This window comes from Macaca mulatta, chromosome 7 (genome assembly GCF_049350105.2).
Source record: "Macaca mulatta isolate MMU2019108-1 chromosome 7, T2T-MMU8v2.0, whole genome shotgun sequence".
In the NCBI taxonomy this organism is placed as follows: domain Eukaryota; kingdom Metazoa; phylum Chordata; class Mammalia; order Primates; family Cercopithecidae; genus Macaca; species Macaca mulatta.
Window position 1 is genome coordinate 149,414,054 of NC_133412.1, and position 27,896 is coordinate 149,441,949.

General features: G+C 38.1%; 1 protein-coding gene across 16 annotated transcripts in view; it reads left to right on the plus strand.

The window, feature by feature from the left end:
- The window catches only part of GPATCH2L (G-patch domain containing 2 like), a 75,293-nt gene extending 49,426 nt beyond the window's left edge, over positions 1 to 25,867 (plus strand). For 8 of the 16 annotated variants that reach the window (XR_013396466.1, XM_077941530.1, XM_015144172.3 and 5 more), the window contains one exon: positions 1,406 to 7,092. Coding sequence is in view for 11 of the 16 variants with exons in the window: in XM_028851707.2 (XP_028707540.1) it covers positions 1,406 to 1,609 (204 nt within the window). In the remaining 5 variants the exon portion in view is untranslated. Of the gene's footprint in view, positions 1 to 1,405; positions 7,093 to 14,554; positions 14,606 to 25,366 lie in introns of those variants that run through there. The other 8 variants (XM_077941533.1, XM_077941532.1, XM_077941534.1 and 5 more) reach the window with 4 other exon arrangements.
- Positions 25,868 to 27,896: the final 2,029 nt, after the last annotated feature.

Consider the following 27,896-nt stretch of genomic DNA (forward strand, 5'->3'; position numbering starts at 1 on the left):
GGGTAAGATAGCAAATTTTATGTGTATTTTACTGTAGTAAAAAATAGCAACAACAACAAAAAAAGTTTTTCTAGGGTAGTGCTTTTTTCACTGCAGTTTGGTGACCATGTAGGTATAGTTTCTTGAAATTTATTACCAGTTAAATATGAGTGAGTATGTGTGCCTGAGTTTGTTGTGAGTGCGTGTGTGTATGAGAGAAAAAAAGAGAGAGAGAGATTTGAGTTGTCAAATGTATTTCCTGCTGCTCTGGTGAAGTTCCAAAATGTTTGAAAGCTTTTGCCCTCAAGAAACTCTTGTATCTAGAGTAACAGCTTTCAAGATATTTTTACATTAGCCCACAATAAGAAATTCATGTTTGAATATGTGTGTTGGTTGCACATGTAAATCTGAAATAAATCCTGGGTGCGTGCTGATACTTTCTATTTTTTTCACTGAGAAAAAAAAGTAATGGTCATGACCCACTAAATTGATTTTGTGACCCGAAATTTGAAAATTACTGTTCTAGGTTACATTTCTGGGAGTGGAATTATTGGGTGACAGGGTAAAATCCAAACTTTCCTAGGTTTTGCCATATTTTAGTATATATTTGTTCTTAGCAGAGTGAGTGGAGATGATGGTTTGTGCCACTCCGCTCAGGGGCATTTGGAAATGTGAAGTAAATGTTTGTTTGTCACAATGACTGGGGAATGTTCCTGGCATTCAGCAGATAGGATCCAGATCGGTGAGTGTTCTGAAGTATACAGGACAGCTCTGCACAAGCCATGTCTCCTGTCCAGAATGTCTTTAGTGATCTTATGGAAAAATATTGGGCCTGATTGTGCTCTTTTTCTGCCATTTTCCTTGTTGTATGGTATATATTTATTGGTAACACTGCCCTGTCGGAGGAATGGGTTGTGGCAGGAAGAACGTGGGGTTTAGAGTCCAGTATCTGTGTTTGAATCTTGATATTTAACCAGCTCTGTTTTATCCCTGAACAATTTATCTGATCTCTCTATACCTCAGTTCCCTGATCTAGAAAGTGGAGATCACTATGAGTCATCTCTACGAGTATCTATGAGTAAGGGTTTGTATTAACAATTAAGATCATGAGTATTCATTGTTTAAGCAATAGGCACAGAAGTACTTTATAAGTGATTTTTACTACATTATGAATGCGTGCTCCTGAATTTATTTATTTGCTCAATTGAACCCATTTTCTCAGATTAGGAAATACTATCTTACTTAAATCTTGTCTTTACTTTTTTGTAGAGAAAAAAGAGGTACCTTATGTGGCCACTTAGGTTACTAGGACATGAAGTATAAGGATTAAGAAAATTTTGTTTCTAAGTGTCTCTCATTCTAATTTGTCTTGTTCTAATTTATCTCCCCTTGATGTTTTTGCTCCTCTCTATTGTAACCTTACTAGTTCACATGGATGCAGTGGAGCCAACCACACCAGCATCACAAGCCCCCAAATCACCCAGCTCTGAGTGGTTGGTCAGGACCTCTGCAGCAGAGAAAGCCACAGATGCAACTACTGCTACATTTTTTAAAATGCCACAAGAAAAGAGCCCTGGATACAGCTAGAGAGCAAGACTTCACCCTCCAGGAGCTGACTGGGTGTTGCTGAAGCAAATGTTGGACTTTGTGTTAGATAGTCTTGCATATCTTAATCGACATTCCCAGTCCTTTCACCACCAGAACCAACTCCTCTTTCAGACACAGCAGTGGACTCTTTCTCTCAGAAGATCATGTTGTGGGAGTCTTTTTTTTTTTTTTTTAATAGTAAAATATTGAGGCAACAATTTTTTACAAAAAGGTCATCCTCTGCTCTATTTGTTACCTTGTTATTGCTGTCTCAACATTTACTACAGCTCCATTTACAGAGCTGTTGCTTTTTTGCAGTTGTCTTTGTTCTTGAAAAACCAGTAACTGCTTCTGCATACGTTTTGTGTAGAGCTTTTAATATCATTTGAGGAAGTTCCAAATTTGTAGCCAGTTCCAAACAAATTTAAATACTGAGTTGAGGCCTGTATGGAATTGTTTGCAGGAGATAAGGCTTGCCTTTGAGCCTACTCTTGATTTCACGCAGAGTGCCAATAAGATAAATCAACGAGGTTCTCATTTTGGAGCCTCAAAAGAGACACCAGCAACTGGGCCTTGAGAACTTCCATTTTTTTGCAGATTGTCTGCAGAAACTCAGACAGCTCATCAGCAGCAGCAGCTGTATTGTATTTTACCTCATCTTCAGAGTTTATGTTCTACTGAAAGAGGACGCGTGTATACATGCACACGCACACACACAGCTTGGTGTAATGGTGAAGATGGTTTAGGTGTACAGCAAATTTAAAATAGTCAGTGAATTGTGTCTTACTACTTCATGTCCCAGTGTAAGCCTTTATGTCCTAAGCAGAACTTTATTGTTAGTATTATAGGTTAATAACCTGCAGCAGAAATTCATACTCTATTATAATAATGGCTTCTTGGGGCCATGCTTTGGGGAGGTAAAATGTCTTTTTGACATGCCTTTATATTTGGCGTGTTTATGATGGCTCAGCTGCATGTGGAGTTATATATACAGTCGTGCCTGAAGTTGGATGCTACTTTGACAAAATGAGAAATAAGTGATGGCCTGGAGCTGCTGGAGAGAAGCCACGCTTTCTAAAAAGTATTATCAAGAGTGTCTGTCATTCATTCAGGGGCCTGGCTGACAGAAGGGCTTTTTTTTAATACCAATGAGTGCATTTACTCTGAAACACACAGAAGCTCTTGGTGAATTGCTCCCTGCTCTGGTCACATTGTAGAGGGACTCCCACTCATGCAGCTGCTTATTTTCTGTCTTAAATAGGTGCTGGATGGGGCAGCACCTCCTTCCCCCAAAGTGCGATTGCCCCTGTTTCCCATACAAAGTGTAATGATGGGTTGCTTTATCATACTCCCTTTTACAATTATAGTCCTTATCAATGGAAACTCCAGATTTCTTTATCAGTGAAGTGGGGAGGTGGGTGGGCATGAATCTAATTGGAAAAGGGGGTTTGAAGCTAAGTTTACATGGCACTTTAAGACTGAGAACATGTCAATTGTTCATAATCAGGAATATGGTAGAGGGAGAGCAGGTGGAGACGATGGGACGGGAAAGTGCTGAAACCGGCCCAGCATGCCTCTGAGTCGCCCTTGGTTCTCATGCAGCAGTGTGTGTGCTCACAGGGGTGTTCCACCCTTGGTTCTCATGTCATGCAGCAGTGTGGGAGAGTGCTGAAGCCGGCCCAGCATGCCTCTGAGTTGCCTCTGGTTCTCATGCAGCAGTATGTGTGCTTAACAGGAGTGGAGATGATGGGATGGGAGAATGCTGAAACTGGCCCAGCAGACCTCTGAGTCACCCGTGGCTCTCTTGCAGCAGTGTGTGTGCTTACAGGGATTTCCCAGGCTGCACTTCCCTTCCCTGTGGGCTGCACCCACAGAAGTATAGAAAGTATGTCTGTTGAATATAAATTGGTACCACTGAATTGTTTTAGTGATGAGGTTAGATTTTGTTGTCATGTGCATTGTCACCATAGTGACCCGTGGCATATATTTTTAACATACTTGGTTGGGTTTGAGAGAAATCTGTGGACATAATTTTTTGTTTGTGTCAAGCTGTATGACTCATGCAGTGATTGGTCCCATGATCATGGCCTATTAGTGAAAACCTCCAAAGGTCAGGGGGCCAAGGTGTTCCCACATTTTTTCTATATAACTTGTTGCCTGATAGTCCACTTTTCTACCTATCATTAAAAATAATTTTTATATACAACATTATTTACATTTCAAACATCTCTACAAAGTCATGCCATTTTAAGGAGACGAAAACAGTCACAGAATTGAGTGACTTGCTCCAAATCACAGAACTAAGCCAGGACTAGAATCCCAGACTTTCAGATTTTCTCTGCCCTGGGTTATAATCTCTTGTTTTTCAGTGATAGACCTGAGTCAGTCTGAGATGCTTATTTATGAAACAGTATACCGTGAATATTTATTATCTTCTTGGGCATGCTTTTCTACCCATTTTGAATACTTTCAACAGGGATTACCCAAGAATGCAACATCTACCTGTAATAAATGGGGAGAAAGTTAGTTGCCTGAGAGAATAGAATATTAAGCACACAAATACTTTCCAACACAGGGTTGTAAATTGTGCTCCTCATTTTAAGGTGCTGTATGTGCATGTTTAAGGATTATTAATCAATGTATTCTGCTTGCTTTCTGTATTAACCCGTTTCAGAGGATAGCCTTAGAAATGAGTGTATTTTGAATCTTAAAACTTAAAGTTTCTTTATATGCGGCACAGTGTATAATGTCATAAATTAAGAAAAATCTATTATCTTTCAAAGAAATTACCTAGTTTCAAAAATCAGGTTTTGTAATCAGTGTTGAAAAACTCTGAAACACGACTTACTTTGAGGATGATCCTTGAGCTCATGTATTTGACCTGCTCAAAAGTAATAACTAAAGCTGAGTTAAACAGTTTTTATTTATTTCAGGGTTCTGATTTTTCCCAGCTGGCTACACGATGGCCTATCTGAATCCTAATTTTGTGTGTTTTCCACGATGGGCAGAAGTCAAAACATTATCTGCTTCTGTGAGGATCATTAATAAAAAGTTGGTTTTAATTACGAGTTTAAGGGAATTTTAGTTTTTTTTCAGATGCAGTATTTGAAAGGAACAAAACTCTCGTGTTGCCTTTTGTTGTTGTTGTTGTTGTTTCCTAGAGACAGGTTCTTGATCTGTCACTCAGGCTAGAGTGCAGTGATGTGTTCATAGCTCACTGTAACCTTGACCTCATAAGCTCAAGCCATCCTCCTGCCTCAGCCTCCTGAGTTGTGAGAACTACAGAAGTGTGCCACCACGCCTGGCTATTTTTTAAAGTTTTTGTAGAGATGGGGTCTTGCTCTGTTGCCTATGCTGGTCTTGAACTTCTAACCTCAAGCAATCTTCCTGCCTCGGCCTTCCTAAGTGTTGTAGTAATAGGTGTGAGCCACCATGCCCAGCCTTGTGTTGCCTCTTGGTAAGAACTAATAAAAGGAAATTAGTAGCTTGTTTACCTGGTACCGGATTTGGAGGGGGCTGGGTATAGTTTTTACTGAGTGGTATGTGATTGGAAAATAGGCCACATTAGCCTTGAGTTGTTTAGAAATCAAATGAGATTCGAAATTTTAGAGGACATTGCTGGGCTATGAAATAGGCTACTAACAAGGCTATTTTTGTAGCAAAATGGCCAAAAGCTGAAATAAATCTTCTTAGTCTGTGATGCTTGTAGAGCATCCTTTGTTAAGTAAAGCACAACACCTAGGACAAGTAACTAAACTAGTTATGACTTCCAAATAGATTGATAGAGCCTTGCATTTTGGAGTTAGAGACACTGTAGCTGTATCTATATACCTGTAATATAGCCTGGAAAGTTCTGTTGCTGCAGAGTTATCATTAAAGTCACTTGGAATTGAAGAAGATACGGAGTGTTGAGACAAAGGAACTAGGCTGGCACAGTCATTGCTGATGCGATGGGTTCTCCACTTTGGCTCCAGGCGTAGGCTCCTTGTGGTGATGCATGATTCATTTCCGGTCTTTGTTTCATTTTGGCTTCATTACTGTGGTTCTGAGCCACACAGGTTTCTCCCCCTGGGGAGAAGACTGTAAAAACCTCAGCATTAGCAGCTGTGTTCAGTGCCCTGTATGTCTTGTGAAGCTTATCTGAGCTGGACTGAGAGCAGAGTGGCTCACTCTCGCAGCTGTGGATGCAGTCTAGTTGGAGGCATGGCTTGGAGGACGTCATGGTTCATGCGATGGTTGGAGGGATGGTAAAAGCAGTTAGCTCTTGTCAGCTGCTTCCCTCTGCTAGTGCTTGAGCTGCCAATTTTATTTGTCAGTGTTTCCTTATCTCCCACTCCTGTTGTGAAAGGTCACAGAGTTACTGTCACTGGCAACAATTTCTCCCCTTAGAAGAAGTCTGGTACAGAGGGAAAGGGTGAGGAAAATGGTGAATTCCATCACTCAGAACTAAATGCAAGTGGCACAGAGATGCTTTCTCCTGTGTTAATGTCTCCAAAAGATGAACATCAAATGCCCAGAAACAGCAACATCAAAAAGAAGGAAGATGAGAAGTATTGTTGAAGAGTATGGACTATAGGGTTTTTAACAAGTCCAGCAAGACAAACTTATGGCTGAAAGAAGACATTTTTCTATCACTGTAAGTAGACATCATAAATGCTTGGTAAAATTGCCAGATTTAGGAAATAAAAAATTTTTCAAGTACAGTATTGAAGAATGGGGGCACATCCTGAAGACATTCAGCAAAGAAGCAATCTTGGCAAGGTGGAGAAGTGGGAAGCAACGTGGAGAGAAAGGGAGCTGCCCAGCAGGAATTCTCAGCGTGTGGTCCCTAGGCCAACAACACCAGCACACCTTGCCCACACCAGACCTGCTGAATCAGAAACTGCCAGCGCAAGGCCCAGCAGTCTTTCAGTAAGCCCTCCAGGGGGCTCTGGTGCATGCTCAAGTTTGAGAACCATAGACTTTGACACAGTTAAAAAGATGTTTTAATGGACTGGTCTCCTTCTAAGCTCTGAGATGCTCTCATATTCCCTCCATAAGTAAAGAGATTTTTTTTTTGTATAATTCTTTGCAGAAACTGTTAATGTCTTTATTTCTCATATTTTTTTTCCCTTGCAAGCTCCTGAAAGATCTTTTTGAAAAATTGACAAAGGATGCTATCAAAGGCTATGTTTAGATGGTTGGAAATAACCTTGAAAATGGATAAAGCCTGGGTGTGGTGACTCACGCCCATAATCCCAACACTTTGGGAGGCCAGGGCAGGAGGATTGCTTTATCGCAGGATGTGAAGACCAGCCTATGCAGCATAGTGAGACCTTGTCTCTACAAAAACTTTTAAAAATTAGCTGGCTGTGGTGGTGCATGCCTGTGGTCCCAGCTGCTTGGGAGGCAGAGGCAAGAGGATCACTCGGGCCCAGGAGGTTGAGGGTGCCGTGAGCCATGATCTGGCCACTGCACTCCAGCCAGGGTGACAGAGCGAGATCCTGTATCAAAAAATGAATAATCAAATAAAAATGGATAAAAATGTAACAATGAGTTGTTAGTCTATGAATGATAGTCATTTTTCACAATTGGCAGTAAAAATGTGATTTGTGTAAGGTATGAGTTTACCACATTTGTTCATAAGATCTTAGTTTCAAGGGAAAGTATCATGTATTTTCCAGCATGATAATGATGAATCATTTAAAGTATGGCTCATAAAAATGAAAAAAAAAATATTGGAAGAAAAAACCACCTTGGGTACATAGGTGTGTAATAAATAGCTGTTGAGTTATTGATAATCTCTTGCTAGGATTGAATCTCAGTACATCAGAGCATGTAAAAATCAATTTTCTGTGATCCCACTTAATCACACCGTGTTGTCTTTTTTTAGATTTCAGCTAGCGATTCTGCAGGGGTTGGAGACCAATAGCAATCTCATGCTTTGTTGTTGTTGTTATTGTCCGACTCGTGGATTCAGCATTTCAGAATATGGTACTCTAATCTTAAGGCTTTGGAAAAAAAAAAAACCGTGGCCATTTTTTCTTTATATTTTACTTGTGTTAATTGGGCTGGGTCCTAACTGGTTGCCAGAGCCCAGAAATCCAGGTTCTGTCTTTTCAGGGAATATGCATAGCTAAAGAGTTCATTGTGTTTGCAAAGGTACACTAGGAGTTCTCATTTCCTCAGATGCTTATGTGTGTAGGCTGTTAAGCTCTCATTTCAATTTTTGCAGTCTTTTAAAACACCACACAATTTTTCTTTTCCATCTTAAAGACCGGTTAAAACTACCTCTGGCCACAAATGTTAGTGTTACTAGATATTATCAAGGTGTGAGACTAAAAAGTTAGAAGGCTTTAAGATGTAAATTATATAAGTTAATGTTTTCTTTCTCAGAAAGTTCTGACCCTTGCTGACCCCTCATTCAAATGTTTTTAATTGAAAGGGGTAAGAAAATATCAGAGAACTTAAAGATGGCCTTCATGACTTTGACTCAAAATCAACACATTTCATTATGTATAGGTCCTACACCTTGCTTCCTCAAGCGGGCCATGAAAAAAAATCTCATGACCATGCAAACTGATGCCACCCCAAAACCATGGTAACGATTTGAATTGCTCTCAATATTGATCTCAAACTCCCTCCTGTTGTCAGCAGCTACTGCAAACTGGCTATTATAAACCCTTTCTACCCCCACCTTCTCTCAATCTCAGCAGTTAATCTCAGCCCTCCCCCACCACGTAACAGCCTCAGGCAGAACTTCCCACTTAGACACCCTCACACACACCCTTCCTTACCTTCTTGCCCGTGCCTGTCCTGCCCAAGACGAATCCCTTTTCCTGTGCCCTAAGCCCTCTCCCTTGATAAATGACTTGATCTAGATACAGCCTCACACTCCTGGCACATACAGCTTTGCATTTAAACATGTTCAGATAGTCCTGCTTCAAACAAAAATACCTTTCCTCAACCCTTTGAAAGCCTAACTACCACTAAAGTATACTGCCCTTATCTGCACTCTGTCCATTCTGCAGTCCACTGAGGCAGTAGTTTTTAACCCTGGCTGCATGTTAGCATCACCTGGGAAGCTTTAAAACGTCCTAATTCTGGACTGGACCACAGACCCATTAAGTCAGCATGGGGAGGTGGGACGGGTTTCAGTCTTTAAAAAGAAGTGTAGCTGAGGCTGAGAACCACCGCTCTAAAACCTGGCTGCTACCCTTGCTACCATGAAAACTGGTCTTGCTGGATTCACCAGTGACTTCTACTGTCAAAATGTAGCCCATAGGTTGATTTTTATGATACTGATGCTATATAACCACTTCCTTCTTTGGAACGCTCCCTTTCCTGACCCTGCTTTCCTGATTTTTCTCCCACTTCTTTGCTCTTTCTCAGTTTCTCTGGGTTGTTTGGTAGGTCAGTCTAGCACAGACTGGATGCCGGTCTCTGCCACCACCTCCGTTACTTAAATGAACACCTGTGTGCCAGTGAGTTCCTTTGCCATACCACCTTAATGCACCAACTTAAAAGCACAGATTAGAGGGGAGCGTTCACATTCACTAATCACTGCAGGCTTCTAGGAAAGCATACTAAAGGATTCTGGTCCTTCTCTTACCTCCCTTGTTCCTCCTCCAAGCCCAGTGAGGTAGGAGGAATTGCTGATTAGATTAGTGAGATTCTAAGGTGGATCACTCCTGTTTACTTATGAGTTGCTGTTTGTGAAAAGATGACCTGGACTGTGCTCCCTCTTCTGCTTTCTCCTCTTCGGCGTCTTGGCCTGGTGAGGGGGCCTGTGCCCAAAAGAGGCTCCTCCACCTAATGCTGTCTTCAATCTGTGGCTTTCTGCTGCTGGTTAAGACTTTTAATTGGGCTGCCTCATCCCTTTTTGACCTTGAGCTTCATGTTGATCTTTATCAAGGAACTTTTTATTGGGGCATCACCACTAGCCCTATGAATACAGTGAAATTTGATTTCCCAGTCTACTGTTACCATTGCATGCTGCCACTGGAACTGGATATATGGGTTCCACTTTCATCAGAAGTGATGCTGTGTGTTCCTGATGTCTTTGACTCGCTAGTTTCTGATTCAAAATATGGGGTAGGTGGATCTGATTAGTAGTCATATGCCTGTGTCCTGGCTAGGAAGTCAGAATGAGGTTATCTGGAAAGTTGAGCTTCCTCACATGTGGGAAGGTACTTCAGATGCTGGACAGCCAATAAGAATAACAAAGGTCCACCAGAGCCATTGCCCCATTCAACAAACATTTACTGAACACTGATTAAGCCAAGTGCTCCTCAGGGACCTCTTAGGGAAGAGGATAACTGCCCTAAAGCAGGATACCCCTGGGCCCCTTAGATATACTATCCTTGAGACTATTAGGCCCCTGTCCAGAATACCTAATAATAATGATGGCAAATATGTACTTAGTGGTCTGCCATTTGGAAACAACATCTCACTTATTCAACAACTCTAAGGGTAGGTACTTTTGTCTCCATTTTAAAACAATGAAATACAGTTATAGACAAACTTGCTCAAGTCACATATCTATTAAGCATCAGTGAAGGTTCAGATTCAAGTCTGTTTGATGTTAAAGAGTGTCTGTTCCCAACCAATACCTCTGCTGCCTCTTTTGACAAACTGAACTGTCAGAGGGCATGTACGTATGCATAAGCTGTGGGCCACTGGGCCCTGGGCCAGTGTCTGATGAGACCTCTATTGACTTGTTTCTCTTGGGCTGTTTCTCTACCAGGCCACTGAATGGGCTCATCCCTTCTCTGTGCATACATCATTGAATGGAGATAGCTGGTTTCTGTGACATCCTCTTATAACAACCTAGTTTTGTTCTTGAGAGTGACCAGAGCGAGAGAAAAGTCAATTAAATCTTGCAGATCTTGCAAACCTATGGCAATAAAAAGGTATTGTCCTTTGTGTACCAAGGCACAACTGATTCCTAAGTGAGGAAGATACGTGTTATGAGATCGTAATGTTAGTGATAGACTTTTCAACACCTTGGTAAACATTTCTTTGACTGTTAGCAAAAGCTGCCTTAACAGTCTTGGCTTTTAGAAATGTCCCTTTATTCAGTAGATGTGTATAGAACACATTTTATGCCAAGCACTCTGCTAGGAGCTGGGTATACAGAGAAGGAAGGCATTCCTGCTGTCATGATGTTCATGGTCTTCTGAGGAAGAGACAAGAAAAGCAAGTATTAGAATGACAGGGTATTTTGGCAGCAAGGAAGAGGGCACTTTAACTCAAACTGGGCAGTGGAAGAGTTAAAAAAAAAAACACGGAATGAAATCCTGAAGGATGAGCAGGAGTTAAGAAGAGTGGATCAAGCCCTCCAAGGGTAAGAGCATGGTTTGTTCAGAGCACTGCAAGTGTTTTCGTATGGCCCACATGTAAAGCTTGTAGAGGAACAGAGAGAGGAAGGCAGGAGACAGGAAGTGAAGGGTCCTGTGTATACTGGCTTACTTGTTGAGTTGGAGAACTATTGCAGTATTCCTCTGCTAAGCTCAGGGTGTATTCATGGAAACCCTACTGCAACTGGCCCATTGTGCATACAAAGCTGGAACTGAGATGTGAACAGGTTTGCATTGCCTTGGTCACCTTCCGTTGGAAATATAGCTAGGCCCACTTATTGGTAGGAGCTACTGACATGTTAAAACTAGGTTAAACTGAATTGGAAGTAATGCTTTATTTGGAATCATGGCTGACTGATTCCATTACATGTTCTAGCATGATACCAGTCTGAGGTTATTCCCCTTGAACCACCGACTTAGTAGAGTTTAATGCACAATGTGATGATCTTAGTTCCTTGTACTGTTCTTCAGCGATGAAGTTGTTCAACTGCCAGTTAAGTTTTTTGGGCTTTGTTTCTCAGTAGTGACGGTAAATTTGTGTTGATCTGTTTACCCCTTTTGGACTGAACACCTTAGCAATCTTTGATATTTTAAGCTTACAGAAAGTGCCCATGGGATAAAACCAATCTACTGGCTCACACTAAGTTCTGATCCCATGATTTTGGTCTCATTAATACCGTGCTATAAATAAAGTTAGCTAAACCTTTTGAAACTGCATAAAAGTGAAATAATTGTGAGTTTTGGGCCAACATTTTTCCTGAACAGCTTCTGACTGACCAGCATTTTAAATTAGGTGATATAGTCTAGCTTTTGTACATAGAAATAAGAAAGTGACTTTTATGTTCCATTATTAAAATAGTATAGGGAGGAGAGGTAAATATACTAATTTTTCATTGCTCATACTAGAGAAGGTATATTGACTAATGAAATAGAGGATTATGGGGATCATATGAAAATATGATTAAAGAGATTATCACTAGAAGAAGAATTCAGACTGCTAATTATGAGAAAAAACATGTATACACAACCAAACAAATCACAAAAATGAAAGATTTCTAAAACAATAGAATAGGAACAAATGTACCTGTCATATTAATAAAAGTAAACTTAGCCATAGATAAAAGGCAAAAATGGCAGCAAACACTAATTTCATGTTATAAGATTCAGAAAGGTTGAGCAAAAGTAAACCAAGCAAACACAAGTAAGAAAATGAGTTGTAGTCTGCATATCAGGCAAGGTTGAACTTAGGGAAAAAGAATTGAAAGAAAAATAGGCCGGGCGTGGTGGCTCACGCCTGTAATCCCAGCACTTTGGGAGGCCGAGGTGGGCGGATCACAAGGTCAGGAGATCGAGACCATGGTGAAACCCCGTCTCTACTAAAAATAGAAAAAATTAGCCGGGCGCAGGGGCGGGCGCCTGTAGTCCCAGCTACTCGGGAGGCTGAGGCAGGAGAATGACGTGAACCCGGGAGGCGGAGCTTGCAGTGAGCCGAGATTGCGCCACTGCACTCTAGCCTGGGCGACAGAGCGAGACTCCGTCTCAAAAAAAAAAAAAAAAAAAAAAAGAAAAGAAAAATAAAAACACTACATAATGCTAAAGGGTGTGACTCACAAGATATAATGTTTCTCAATATCTGTACCAAATAATGGAAAACCATTTATGTATTGGAAGCCATGGGAGACACAGGAAGAAACTGAAATGCAGTGTTAGTCAGATATTTTAATTCAGTTCTGTCAGTTCATGACAAATCAATGGATAAAACCTAGGACATGGGATGATTTAAATAAGATACATAAGATCTAGTTGATACATACTAGACTTTACCCTAAAAATGGCAACTACACTTTAAAGTACCCATAAAACATTTCCCCATTTGACTGTGTATTAGAGCATACAGAAAACACAAGTTTCAGAACAGAGAAAAGGAACAACAGATGGCATTTGCTGATAAAAATGTAATAAACTTAGAATTTGAGGATAAGTGGTCAGAAAAAAAAAGAATGCAATAAATTAAAGCCAGAAAACACTGCTCATATGCAATCTAAAATGTTTTTGAGCTCTTCAACTATTCTTGGGTTGATTAGGAAATGCAAAGCATTGAAAAGCATTTCATGTCTAGACTATAAATTTGTTCCTCTGAGATACACATAAAACAGTGCTCAGAGGAAAATTCATTGCCCTAAAATTTGTATATTAAAAACTAAGATAAATGTTGTATAACTCAAAATATTAGGAAAAGGCATCTTTTAAAAGCAGACTAAAAGAATCCAGAAAAATTAATTAGAAAAATGGGGAAACAGAATTAAACAGCTAATTTTTAAAATATGCAGTAAAATATGTAACATTTTAGCCACCATTACAAGAGAAGACAAACACAAAATAAAAATTACCAGATAATATATAAGAGCCATAAAATATACTTTGCTCAACTATACGCAAACAATTAAAAAACTTGGATTAAATGGATAATTTTCTAGGAAGGTATAATTTGCCAAAAAATGACATCAAAAGAAATCTAATATAACAATTGTCGTAGAAGAAATGAAGTAAGTATTTCAATTAGCATGACTAAGTATTTTTAAAGACCCTACCAATGAAAACAAAGAAATGCATTTGGAGGATTAACAAAAACTTTTTATAACACCAATTTTTAATTTTACATTTTAAAGCATGACATGGAATTTATTGAAAAGACATGTATTTTATAGAATCCAAGCAAAAGCTGACCAGCCAGAGATAAAGTGAGACCAACTCAGGGAATGTGAGCAGTGGTGATTTATTCCCTCTGGTGTTCCATGTTAGCCTGACACAGAGCTCCCTTTCCACATTCTCAGGGGCTCTTGATCCAAAACCTTTAAAAAAAAAAAAAAATTAGACTTAACAGAAAAGCTGCAAAAATAGATTTCCTGTGTGTCCTCTCAGCTTCTCCTAATGTTAACTTACATACCAATGGTACAATTATTGAAACTAGGAAATTAACATTGACACAATCCTATTAACTACATACTTTATTTGAATTATAGCAGTTTTCCCAGTAATGTTGTTTTTCTGGTTTGGTATTCAATCCAGGATCCATATGTACTTGGGTCTTTCTGGGTTTTCTATTCTATTCCACTGGTCTACTTGTGCATGGTACCACACTGTTTTAATTATAGAGACTTTATAGTATGTTTTAATGACTGGCAAGGCTAGTCCCCCTTATAATTTTTCCTATTTGTTGTGCTTCTGGCTATTCAAACATGTTTGTTTTTCCATATGAACTTTAGTATCAACTTGTCTAAATTCATTTTTTAAGGTACATTGGTATTTTATTGATATTATATGATATTAACTGATTTAGGGAGAACTAACATCTTTAAAATGTGGAGTCATCCTATCCAAGAACAGAGGATGTATTTCCATTTATTCAAGTCTATTTTGTGCCTTTTCAGCAGTGTTTTAAAATTATCCTTGTGTAGGTTTTGTGCGTTTCTGGCTAAGCTTATCCCTAAGTATTTAATTTATTTGCTAGTAAGTGAGATTTCCTCTGCCATTATGTCTTCTAACTGGTTATTGCTCTATATATAAAAGCTACCGATTTTGTATGCTAATGTATCTTGCTGCCTTATTTTTTTTTTTTTAAATAAACAACAGAAATTTATTTCTTACAGTTTCACAGTCTGGGAAGTCCAAGATCAAGGTGCTGGCTGATTCAGTGTCTGGTGAGAGCCTGCCTTCTGGTTCATAGATGTCACCTTCTAGTTGTGTCCTCACATGGTGAAGGGGACTAGTTAGCTCTCTGGGGTCTCTTGTATAAGGGCATAAATCCCAATCAGTGGGGCTCCACCCTCCTAATCTAATGACCTCCCAAAGGCCCTGTCTCCAATACCAACACTTTGGGGATTAGGATTTCCACCTGTTTTCGGGGGACACAAACATTTATGCCATAGCAGTCAGTAGCAAACTCTTTTTGTTTTGCAGCCAAAGGTCAGTCAATTTTTATCTTCTTAGCTTAGTATAATCTAAGCCCTAAAGCCATGAAATGCATGGAAAAGATTTTTTTTTCTTTTTCTAACTTTTATTTTAGATTTGAGGGGTACACGTGCAGGTTTGTTACCTGGGTATATTGCGTGATGCTGAGGTACTGAGCATCCTTACAGAATTCTTTTACTTTTGAAGTTAGTTTTATCATTGCTCCTCTAGAAAAACAAACAAACACAAAAAAACAAAAATTGTTTCTAAATACCCAGAAGAATGATGAGAAATGAAAAAAATCTATAGAAGTAAAAAATGACATGAAAGCTTAAACCTAGGAAAGCAAGTAAGACAAAACTTTCCTGACTTTGGCCCTGGGTGAAGGAAAAGTTGTTTCTCTCCTACCAACCTAAAAATGTTGAACAAGTTGTCCCTTATATAGAGGGTTGGGGCTCAAATTTGTACTACTTGTATGGTGCAGAATACTGCATGAGGAAATTTAATTTACCGTAGACCCAAGCCAATTGTAACCCCAGGTAACTACTAGAAGCAACCACAGATTCTCTCTGGAGGAATGAACCTTCAATCCAGTTATCAAAGAACTCTCACAGATAAAGTTATGAATATAAACAACTTAAGCCAATAAATTTGAAAGCTTAGACAAAATTCCTAGAGAAAATAATTTCTCAAAACTCATTCAGGGGAAATAGAAAATGTGATTAGTTCTGTAACATTAAACAAATTTAGTAAGTAGTTTAAAATCTGGGCCTGTGTACTCTGCAAAAAGATGTTATGGGACCCCCAAAATGCCATCAATTTTTTTTTCTGGAGCTTGACACATTGATTGTAAAGTTCATTTAGAAGAACAAATACACAAGAGCAGCCCAAGGAAACCCTTTTAAGAGAGCACTTGGTAGGAGGAGGGCTAGTCCCACTACGTATTAAAACAAAGTCTCAACTCTGAAAGTGTGGTAGAGGTGCATGCATAGGTCAATGGAACAATATAGAAAATTCTGAAACAGGCCCAATTGCATATGACAATTCAGGATACAATAAAGGTGGTGCCCTAAGTCAGTAGGGGGGAAAGATGGATTATAAAAATGAATGGTGTTGAGATAATTGGATATAGTTTAGTGGCTACATATAAATATATAACCATACAGGAAAAAGTGGATCTGTTTCTCACACTATGCCAGGATAATTTTCAAATTGAAGAGAGATTTAATTGTACAATTTAAACTATACAACTACTAGAAAAAAAAAAAAAAGATGAATTCCTCTGTGACAGGGGTCAGCAAGCTACATAGCCTGTAGGCCAAATCTGACTGACCCAAGGCCTAGTTTTGGGCTGCTGCAAGCTAAGAATGGTGTTTTGCTTTGTTTTTTCTTCCACCTTTAAAGTGTTCAATAACAAAAAGAGGAGATCTTAGAACAGAGACTTTATGTGGTCGCAAACTCTAAAATATTCACTATCCAAACTTTTATTTAAAAAAGACTATGGACCCTTGCTTTGTAACCTGGGTTAGCTATTGCATAATAATGCCACTGAACTCAGCTGGGGTATATCTGCTCTAAGTGTCTCTCATCTCCTTGGACCAGTACAAAAATACACTCCACTCCTTTGGTAGAAGGGAATGTAAATCCACATGGCAAAGGATGGGGATATAGGGAACTGAAAAGTTTTGGAACCAATAATATACTCTTCCACACTAAATACTACTAAAAATTCAGATGCAATAAGAGATATATTTGACTGTTTTAAAAAAATCTTGTATGCATATACACAGTAAGCAAACTAAAATACAAGTGATAACCCAGAAACATGGTTGCAACTTACATCACAGATTAAAGGCTAATCCTTCTAATTTATAAATAACATAAAAATAGAGAATTTCCTGTAGACCACTGTGGAAGAGATATGAGCAGACGGTTCACTGAAAAAAATGCAAATGTCTCTCAAACATATGAAAAGATGCTCAACTTTCCATATAGTCAATTGATTTTCACAGCAACCTAATTAGTAGATATTCTTATCATCCCCATTTAAGAGACAAAGAAACTGAGTCATAAAGTTGTGAAGGATTATGCTTGAACACAAAAACCAAGAAGTAATGGTGCCGGGATTTGAACCCAGTCAGGCTGGCTCTAGATGAAAGACTAATTCACCATGACTAAATAAGGCTTATTTCAGGAATTCAAGGATCATTTAATATTAGGAATAGCTGGATGTTTCCTTAATATGATAAAATATATTTATCTCAATCCAAAGCCTGCGTTGTGCTTAATTGAGAATACCAGAAGCAATTTCATTAAAGTCAGGAACAAGAAAAAGATGTCCACTAATTAGCACTATTATTTAAAAATGTTCTGTAGGACGTAGGCGAAACAATTAGACAAGTGAAAGAAAGATACAGAAATTAGAAGAGAAAATTGTAATTTTCAGATGATACTGAGTTTTTTACTTAGAAACTAAAGACTAACCAGACCTTGCAAAATAAGAATAAATTAATTTTCAGAAATCAATAGCTTTTATAGATACAATGTCTAATGTCAAGCTCTAAGGGAAGAAAAGACCCATTTTATAACAGCACAAAACATAAATGATAACATAGGAATAAACACAAGACATATTATTTGTAGAAAAGGTTAAAATGCTAATGAGAGATGAAACAAGGCCCAAACAAATGGGAAGATATACCACGTTCTCGCATAGAAATACACAGCATCATAAAGATATAACTTCTCTCAATTTACAAATCTAATGTGATCTTCAATAAAAATATCAATAGAATTGAAAAAAATTACATAAATTGATTCTAAAGTTCATATTCAAAACCAATAGTGATAGAGGGAGACTACTAGATATTAAAATGTTTACATCTACAGCAATTAAAACAGTGGTAGTAATTTGTGAGTAGTCATACAGATGAGTGGAACAGAACAGTTCAGAAATAGATCTAAATACAAGAATTGAGAAGATGATAAAGGTGGCTTTTCAATCAGTGGAAAAAAGATTAGTCAGCAAATGGGGTGGGAACTACTAGGTAGGGCTCTGTTGAAAAAAATTAAGTTGGATCTATACTTCACCTCTTATACCAGGACAAATTACAGACAGTCTGAAGATTTAAACATTAAAAAAATACTTCTAAAAGTAGAAAAAAAAAGAGAAAAGTTATTTTATAACCTAAGAGTGGGGAAGGCCTTTCTAAGTATGACACAAAACCCAGAAGCCATAAAAGAAAAGACTGCTAGATTAGACTTCATAGACATAAAAAATTTCATTGTGACAGTAGCACCATAAGCAAATGCAAATGAGAACCTGGGCAAGAAATGTGTAACTCTGCCAAGATGAGGGACTAAGTTATCTAAAACAGAAAGAGTCCCTATCAATAAAAAAGAAAACAGAATAGCAATCCAATATAAAAATGGGCAAAGGAGATTAACAGAGACGTTTAATAGAAGAGAAAATACAAATGACTTTAAAGCATATGAAAATGCTTAATAATAGAAGCTTTTCACCTACCAAAAATACTAAAGTGTGTTAACACACTATAATGGCAAGTGTGTAGTTAGATTGTCTCATACATTGTATAAACTAGTGCAAACTATAAAGGGTTGACACTATCTTATTAAAATTACAAAGGTACATTACATTTTTAAACCCATCAATCCTAGGAATTTGCCCTACAGAGAGAATTGTATCTATACATGCAAAATAACGTGTGTCAACATAAAAATGTATAGAAAGATGAATCTCTAAGTAAAAAGGTTTTATTGGGGAATAATACACAAGATGTGGGATTGCAAACCAGGTCATACATACAGACCAAGGTGTCCTCCAGTATGTACAGAGGAAAGGAAAATGTTAGGGTTTTATTGGGGAAACAGGAGGTTATACAAGTTGTTTTGAAAGAAAGTCATTGGGGATAGTGTCTTTTGGGAGCTGGCAAGTGGTGATTTGTCAGTGGCCGCAGTTGTTGGCTGAAATTTGTAATCTTAAAATTATATTTTGTTCGATTGGCCTTGCATATGAGTCAGTGTGTTGGGCAAGTGTTCTTACAAAAGTGATTAGCTGTCCTGCTGTCTTTGTGTGACTTAAATGGTAAGCTTTGATTCGCTTCTGTTATCAGGCAAATCGTGCACAAAATCCCTCCTTTCATAGCCTTCCCTGGCTCCATTTTGTCAGGGTTTGACACAAGTGACTCCATTTTGCATGAGCAAAATTAACCATTAGAATTCACTAGAGGTTAGTCAGGTTCAGTCCTCACACAAGGAAGGCGATTACAAAAGGCTTTAATACCAAGAGGTTGGTCATTTGAGGTCATCTTAATGACCTCATTATTAGAGGTTAGAGGCTGCCTAACACATGGGTAAATATTTTAAAAACCTAACTATATCTGGCTTTCAAGAGGCATACTTTGAGTGTTAAGAGAAAGATTGAAAGTAAAAGGACGATAAAAACACACCAACCAAAAAAGGCTGATATAGCTATACAAATATCAGTTGAGATAAATGTAAGTCAAGAAGCATTACTAAGGACACAGAGGAACATTTCATAGAGATAAAAAGATAAATTTACCAGAAAGATGTAGTTTGTATTTTAATGCAACTAATAATATAGCTTCAAAATATAGAAAACAAAATTACAGACCTAGAAGTACCTGATAGTACAAGTAGTCATTAATAATATGGACGATTACAACAAAATGAATAATAAATTTACCCTAACTGATGTCTGTAGAATACTATAACCAGCAGTGTCAGAAGAGGTATTCTTTCCAAGTACCCACGGAATTTTTACCAAAATTTATCATATGCTGGTCTTTAAGTCCCAACGAATTCCAAAGGGTAAATCATCTAAAATATGTTCTCTGACCAAAGTAAAATTACTCTAAAAATCAATTTTTTAAAAACCCCAGAAAAGCCTGAAATATTTAGAAATTAAGCATTATACTTCTAAATAACTGACAGTTCAAAAATAAATTACAATAGATGTTAGACAGTATTTTGAACTAGGGCAATTTTTAAATGACATCAAAACTTGCATTAAAAAGTCTAAAGGCAGTCTCAAAAAGTATAAAAAGGATAGCAACAAACCCAGAGATTGGTTCTCTGAAAAGACTAATAATATTGATAAACCCCTAGCAAGACTGATCTAAAAAAAAAAAAAGAAAATGAGAACATAAGTCCCAGGCTGGGATAAAATGTTTACAAAAGACACATCTGACAAAGGACTGTCATCCAAACTGTAAAAAGAACTCTTAAAACTCAACAATAAGAAAAAAAAAAAAAAAAAAGCACTTAATTAAAAAGTGGACAAAAGATCTGAACAGATACCTCACCAAAGAAGATATACAGATGGAAAATAAGCATATGAAAAGATGCTCATCATATGTCATTAGGGAACTGCAGAATAAAATAATGAGATATCATGACATACCTATTACAATGGTGATTTTCCAAAACACTGACAACACTGAATGCTGGTGAGCACATGGAGCAACAGGAACGCTAATGGGAATTAGCTAATGGGTATGAAAAATGGCACAGCTTATGATGAAAGACAGTTTGGCAGTTTCTTGCAAAACTAAGCATACTCTTACCAGACAATCTAGCAACCATGCTTCCTGGTATTTATCCAAATGAGCTGAACACTTATGTCCACAGAAAGACTGCAGACAGATGTTTGTAGCAGACTTATTTGTAATTGCCCATGATGTCTTTCAGCAGGTAAATGGATAAACAATCTGGTACATACAGACAATGGAATATTATTTTTAACTCTGAAAAGAAATGATCTATCAAGCCATGAAAAGACATAGAGGAAATTTAAATGCATATTGCTAAGTGAAAGAAGCCAATCTGAAAAGGAGACATACAGTATGATTTCATCTATATGAAAAGGCAAAATTACAGGGACAGTAAAAAGATGAATTGTTGCCAAGGGTTAGAGGGGAAGGAGAGATGAATAAGCAGAGCACAGAAGATTTTTAGGGCAGTGAAAATACTTTGTATGATACTATAATAATGGCTAAATGCCATTATACATTTATCAAAACCCATAGAATGTACAACACTAATAGTGAACGTTAGTGTATCAACTATGGACTTTGGATGATAAAGATGTGTCACTGTGTTATGATAATGTATTGATTGTAACAAATGTATCACTCTGGTGAGGAAGGCTCTGCATGTGTGGGGGAAAAAGGTATATGGGAACTCTCTGTACCTTCTGCTCAATTTAGCTGTGAATCTAAAACTACTCTAAACTCTATTTTAAAAATAGAAAAAAGGCACAAATTACCAATATAAAACCCTAGAAAAAGCCCGAGGTTTTTAAAAACCCCAAATCTTCGTATTCTAAGAATATAATATGAAGAACTTTATGTCAGCAAATCAGAAAATCCACATGAAATGGAATTTCTAGGAAAATACAATTTACCAGCTCATGAGTAAATAGAAGGCTGGGCATGGTGGCTTATGCCTGTAATCCCAGCTCTTTGGGAAGCCAAAGTGGGGGGCTCATTTAAGTCCAGGAGTTCAAGACCAGCCTGGCCAACATGTGAAACCCCATCTCTACTAAAAATACAAATAATTAGCTGAGCGTGGTGGCGTGCACCTGTGATCCCAGCTACTCAGGAGGCTGAGGTGGGAGAATCACCTGAGCCCGGGAGGTCGAGGCTGCAATGAGCTGAGATGCTGCCACTGCACTCCAGCCTGGGCAACCAGAGTAAGACCCTGTAACAACAACAACAACAACAACAACAACAACAACAACCACCCAAAAGAATAAATAGAAAATTTGAATTGTCTATATCTATTTAAGAAGTTGAATCTGGGCTGGGCACAGTGGCCCACACTTGTAATCCCAGCACTTTGGGAGGCTGAGGCAGGTGGATCACTTAAGGTCAGGAGCTTGAGACCAGATACAAAAATTAGCTGGTCGTGGTGGCATGCTCCTGTAATCCTAGCTACTCAGGAGGCTGAGGCATGAGAATCGCTTGAACCTGGGAGGTGAAGATTGAAGTGAGCCGAGATCACACCACTGCACTCCAGCCTGGATGACAGAGTGAGACTGTGTTTCAGAAAAAAAAGAAAAAAAAAAAAAAGTTGAATCTGTAACTATAACTTTCCCATAAACAAATCCCCAGTCCAGATTTTTGCTTCACCAGCAAATTCTTTTAAACATTTAAAGAATTGACACTAGTCTTATACAAACTGTTTGAAATAATAGAAAAAGAAACATAATTCCCGATTCACTTTGAGGCTACCATAATTTTAATACCAAAGGGTGGCAGGTTCATTACAAGAAAGGAAAATTATAGGTCACTATATCAAATGAACATACTTATAAATATTTTAAAGAAAATATTAGAAAGTAAAGTTAAGTGAATTATTTATTTTAGAAATGCAAGATTTTGGCTTAACATCACAAAATCAGTGTTTTCAACCCATTCAACTGGATTTATTTTTGACAAACTACCTGGGACAACTGGATATCCACATGCAAAATAATGAAGTTGGATCTCTCTTTATACAATATGCATAATTAACTCAAAACATATCAAAGACCTACATGTAAGAGCTAAAACTAGAAAACATTGAGAAGAAAACAAACGCATAAATCTTCATGACCTTGGATGAGGTAATGGTTTATTAGATATGACACCACACACACAGGCAATTGAAAAAAAAATAGATAAGTAAGACTTTGTCAAAATTTAAAATTTTGTCCTTCAAAAAGACACTGTCAAGAAGATGAAACGATGACCACAGAATGGGAGAAAATATTTGCAAATCATATATCAGATAAGGGTCTGATATCCAGAATATATAAAGAACTCTTATGACTCAACAACCAAAAGGTAAACAATCCAATTTAAAAATGGGCAAAAAGACTTGAGTAAGCATTTCTCCAAAGAAGATGTATGCATGGCCAACAAGCACATGAAAAGATGCTCAATATCATTAGTCACTGAAGAAATACTAAAACTACAAGATGCCACTTTACGCCCACTTCTAGACAGTTAAAAACTTATGTACTCCCCAAAGCTTGTACACAAATGTTCATTATAGCTTTATTTACAATAGACTAAAAGTGAAAACCACCCAAGTACCTATCAACTGATGAATGGTAAACAAAATGTAGTGTATCTGTACAATAAAACATCATTCTGCCATGAAAAGTACTGAAGTACTGATTCATGTGGCAACATGGATTAACTTTGAGAATATTATGCTAGTTGAAAACCGCCAGACACAAAAGGCCATATTCCACTCACATGAAATGTTCAGAATAGGCAAATCCATAGAGATAGATATTGGAGACAGACAGTAGATTAGTAGCTGCCAAGGGGAAAAGGGAAATGGGGAAGGACTGCTAGTAGGTATGAGGTTTCTTTCTGGAGTGATGAAAATGTTCTGGAGTTATATGATGGTAATAGTTCACAACTTTGTGAATATACTAAAAACCACTGAATTGTACTCTTTAAAATTATGATTTTTAAGATATATGAATTATGTTTCCATTTAAATATTAGTGTATTTCACTATATTAGCATCATAAGGCAGAAAACATATCTCAATAGAATGATGCAGAAAAAGCATTTGATAAAATCAAATACATATTCATAGTTAACACTTAACACACTAGGACTGGAAGGAAACATCTTTAAATTGGTAAAGATCATCAGTAAAAATCTTACAGGAAATATCATAGTTAATAGTGAAATATTAAAAGCTTTCACCCTGAGATTAGGAATATTTCCGAATACTATTTCTATTAAACATTGTACTAGAGATCTTAACCATTGCAATAAGGCAAGGAAAAAAAGTTACAGACTGCAAAGCATATGATTGTTTATGTAGAACATTCAAAAGAATCTATGGTCAACAAATTTATTAGAAATAAGTAAATTTAGCAAGGCTACTGGGTTCAAGTTTACTATACAAGAATCAAGGATATTTTTATATATCTGCAATATTCAGTTCAAAAATGAAATTTAAAAATATTTACAATAGCATCAAAGACATAAACTGATAATAAATCTAATGAAAGAGAGAAAATAATCTTTATATGGAAAGCATTACAGAGGAAAAATAAATAAGATCTAAATAAATGGAGAGATCTGCTGTGTTCATGAATTGAAAGCCTCAGTATTGTAAAGATGTCAGTTATTTTCAGACTGGTCTACAGAGTTAATGCAATTCCAGTCCAAATCACAGCAGATTTCTTGGGGGAAATTAAGCTGATTCTGAAACATATGGAAACATTAGAGACCAAGAATAGAGAAGAGTGTTTAAAGAACACAGCTGGAAGACACACTGCTAGCTATCAAGACTTCTTATAAAGTTACAGTAATTAATACCATGTGGTATTGGTGCAAGAATAAACAAATAAAACAGTGAAACAGAACAGAGTCTAGAAGCTGATCCAAACACGTAGTCACTTAACTAAGGACAAAGGTAATGATGTAGTGCAGCAAGGAATGGGTGAGCTGTTCGATATATGGTGCTGACTTAGTTGGATGTTCACAGGTAATATACATCTTGATCCCTGTTTTCACAGCTTGAAAAAAACCAAGTCCATATAGATTGCATCATAAAGATCAAAGTATAAAAAAGTAAAGATTATGGTTAAAAAAAGGAAAGTATCTTCATTTACTTGAAGTAGGTAAAGATTTAAAAAATAAAATACCAAAAGCACTATCTAGGAAGAGAAAGAAAATGATTACTATAATTATTGAATTATATTAAAGTTGAAATGTTCTATATATCAAAAGACCCCATTAGTAAAAAAGCAAGCCATAAAAAAGGAGATTATACCTGTAACACAAATATTTGACAAAGACTTGCATTCAGAATCTATTTTTAAAAGTACTACAAATCAATTAAAACAAACAGATGATCCAGTGAAATTATGGGCAAATGGCTTGAAGAAAACATCACAAAAGAGAATATCCGAATGGCCAATAGACACATCAAAAAGTGCTTAAATGTCATTAGTCATCCATGAAATGCAAATGAAAACTCAATGCGATATTACTACACATTCAACAGAAAGTCTAAATTTAAAAAGATAACGCCAACTACTAAGTAAGGATATGGAACAGTGAACACCCTCATAAACTACTGTCAGGGAGTAAATTTGTACAACCACTTTGGAAAGTTATTTGACAATGTTCATTAAAGCTGAATATACACAAACCCAATCTACCAGAAATTCCACTGTGAAGTACAAACCGCATAGAAATATACATATACATCCATATATGCATCAAAACATATGTACACAACAGTGCTACATATAACAGTGGAAACTGGAAATGATACCAGTACCCATCAATAGGGTAATGAATTCCTAAGTGGTGGTATATTCATAGAACAGAACACTGTACAGAAATGAGGATTAACAAACTGTACGCAGCAACATGTATGAATCTCGGAATTACAGTGTTGAGCAAAAGAAGTCAAAGATGAGAATGCATTATATGATTCCATTTATACAGGGTTGAGAAGATGCAAAACGGAACTTTGCTGTTACAAATCAGGATTGTGCTTGCTGTAGATGTGAGTAGTCACTGGAGGGAGAAGAAGGGCCTGTGGAAATTGTGGTCATGTTCTGTCTTTGTTTAGAGGATGTGTTCTTGCTGTATCCCGAGTCTATCATGAAAGAGTGAATGCATGGCCTGGTTTTGACAGCAAGCGTAACATCTAGCATATGAGGGAATACCAATCCCCTACAAACCTCAGAAATTAAAGTTCACTGAAGACTCGTGAATGAATTAATGATGCTATAAAAAGGGCTCATGGGTGTGGGTTCACCTCCTTCCACCATCTGCTGTGTGAGGATGCAGCAAGAAGGTTCTCATCAGATTCTGATGCCTTGATCTTGGACTTCCCAGCCCCCAGAACTGTGAAAAGTAAACTTCTCTTATTTGTAAATTATCCAGTCTCAGGTGTTCTGTTACAGCAGTACGAAATAAACTAAGACAGTTCTCTTTGTAAAAGAGAGTGTACATGGAGCTGTACACTTATGATTGTGCATTTTTCTCGAAGCGTATTTTATTCAATGAAACAAGGCAAATGAAAGCCCAAAAAAGTGTATGAGCATGGAAAGGTGTTTTTGAGTGTAAGCGGATATCTGAGAGCTGAGGGGAGGGCATGTGCAGTCCCAGCTCCCCTTTAAGCCCAGAGCCTCAGCAGGAAGTATTACACAGAGTCCTTCCCTCCTGGACTGTCCGCGAGCTCCAACCCTCCTGCAGTTTGGGGATCCTTGAGGGCCCATGGCATTTTCTTTTCAAATAGGCTATCAGGCCATGTATATTCTCCACATTGTTTGAAAAGAAACTTCCACAGCATCAGACACATTGGGATTCTGACCCTGAGTCTTTTGGCCAGTATCTGTTCTGATTAGGATACTCACCCTCCTATACCATATCACTGGTGTGGGACTAAGTGCTTGCCAGTGTTTGTTTCTCCCTCTTCTCCTAACCTCAAAAGACCTGAGCCCCTCACTGGCCAGTGTGGGGTGGAGGAAAGACCCCAGGCCGCAGGGAAATGAGACTAATGGTGTACCAGAGTCCAGGGGAGAGTGACTCAGGCAGGAATGACTGTGACCAGTCGATGGGGTAGAACCCAAAGTGTGAAGTTGATTCCCTGTGGAGAGACGAATCCAGGGATGTGCAGCAACACTGTGTAGGATGTTTGCAACCCACAGCTTCAGTGGCAGCATCCTTGCAGGTTATTTGTGAATTGCATAACCGAAATGAATCATGTTCCTGTGAAGACACATGCTTTTAGTTTAAGATATTAAACAGTAGCTCCTGTGAGTAACACAGATATAATCGTATACATTTACGAATGCATTGGATAAAGTAGTACTTACAAGAACTCCAGTAGAATTGATATCCACACTGCATCGGTATGTAAAACATGAGTTGCCCAATTCCCCCAACAGGCAGAAAACAGACTCCTTGGCTCAGCCCCATGAGTCTGTACCACAGGAACCCTACATAGAATCAGAGTTGGAAAAGCCTGTTGCAGTTCACCTGGTTCAGCCTTTCCCAGGCAGAGGGCTCAGTCCCTGATTCCTGTCCCCAGGGAGCAAGGAAAGCAGGGAAAACCACTATTCATTTCTCCCAGCGCAACTCCTACGTGAAAGGGAAAAAGCAGTGAACAACCTGGAGCTTTCCAGAAGCAACACTGCAAAATAAACTAAGCAGCACAAAATAAACTAACACAGTTTCTGGATCTGTGTGGCTACAGCGCTGATGAGGTTAAATGCTAACAAGATGCCTTGTCTGGAACCAAAGGGTGAGCATAGCTTTAAGTATCTGGATATTATTGTTTTGCATCCCCATTTAAAAGATAATAAAGTGGTGGTGTTTCCTCTTTACCCTGAAACCCCAGAAGGAACAAAAATTCCCCTTTCTGTTACATACAAGATTCATGAGAGTTTTGTTTTGAATGTTGGATTCTTTTGGGGGAGGGGGAACATAAATACTTGGTGTTTGATGTGTGTGTGTGTATGTGTGCGTGCGCACGTGTGTGTGGGCGTGTGTGTACACAAAGAAAGAGGTTGCTTTCTCCCTCTCACTTCCCTGCATTACAAGTCTTTGCCTCTTGCTCTGAACTTGTAACTTTCCTCATTGTGCCAGGGGGCAGGCAGTTTCTAGGTTGTCGGTTTTCCAAGGTCGTCCTTTGAGATTAGTGTTCTGTGGGTTGCATCTGTAATAAGTCAGACAAGGGTTTCTTCAGCTGACTTAGTAGACTCTTCCCTTCTGATCTGATGCTGCTGAGGAAGTCCCAGCACAGCTCGTAGACTGTTTTGTTGCTATACATTCCTAAAAGAAAACAAAAGCAGAGTTTAATCATTTTTGGTGCCCACTCCTCATCTGTCTCCTCCCTCTGTGTCCTTCGATGACTGTGAGAGGAGGTGACAGTGTCTGGTAGCGTTGGTGGGGAGAGAAACAGTGGCCTGTGGGTTGGAGCTCAGAGAAAGAGGTTATCCTAGGATGAAATATCAAACCATATCAC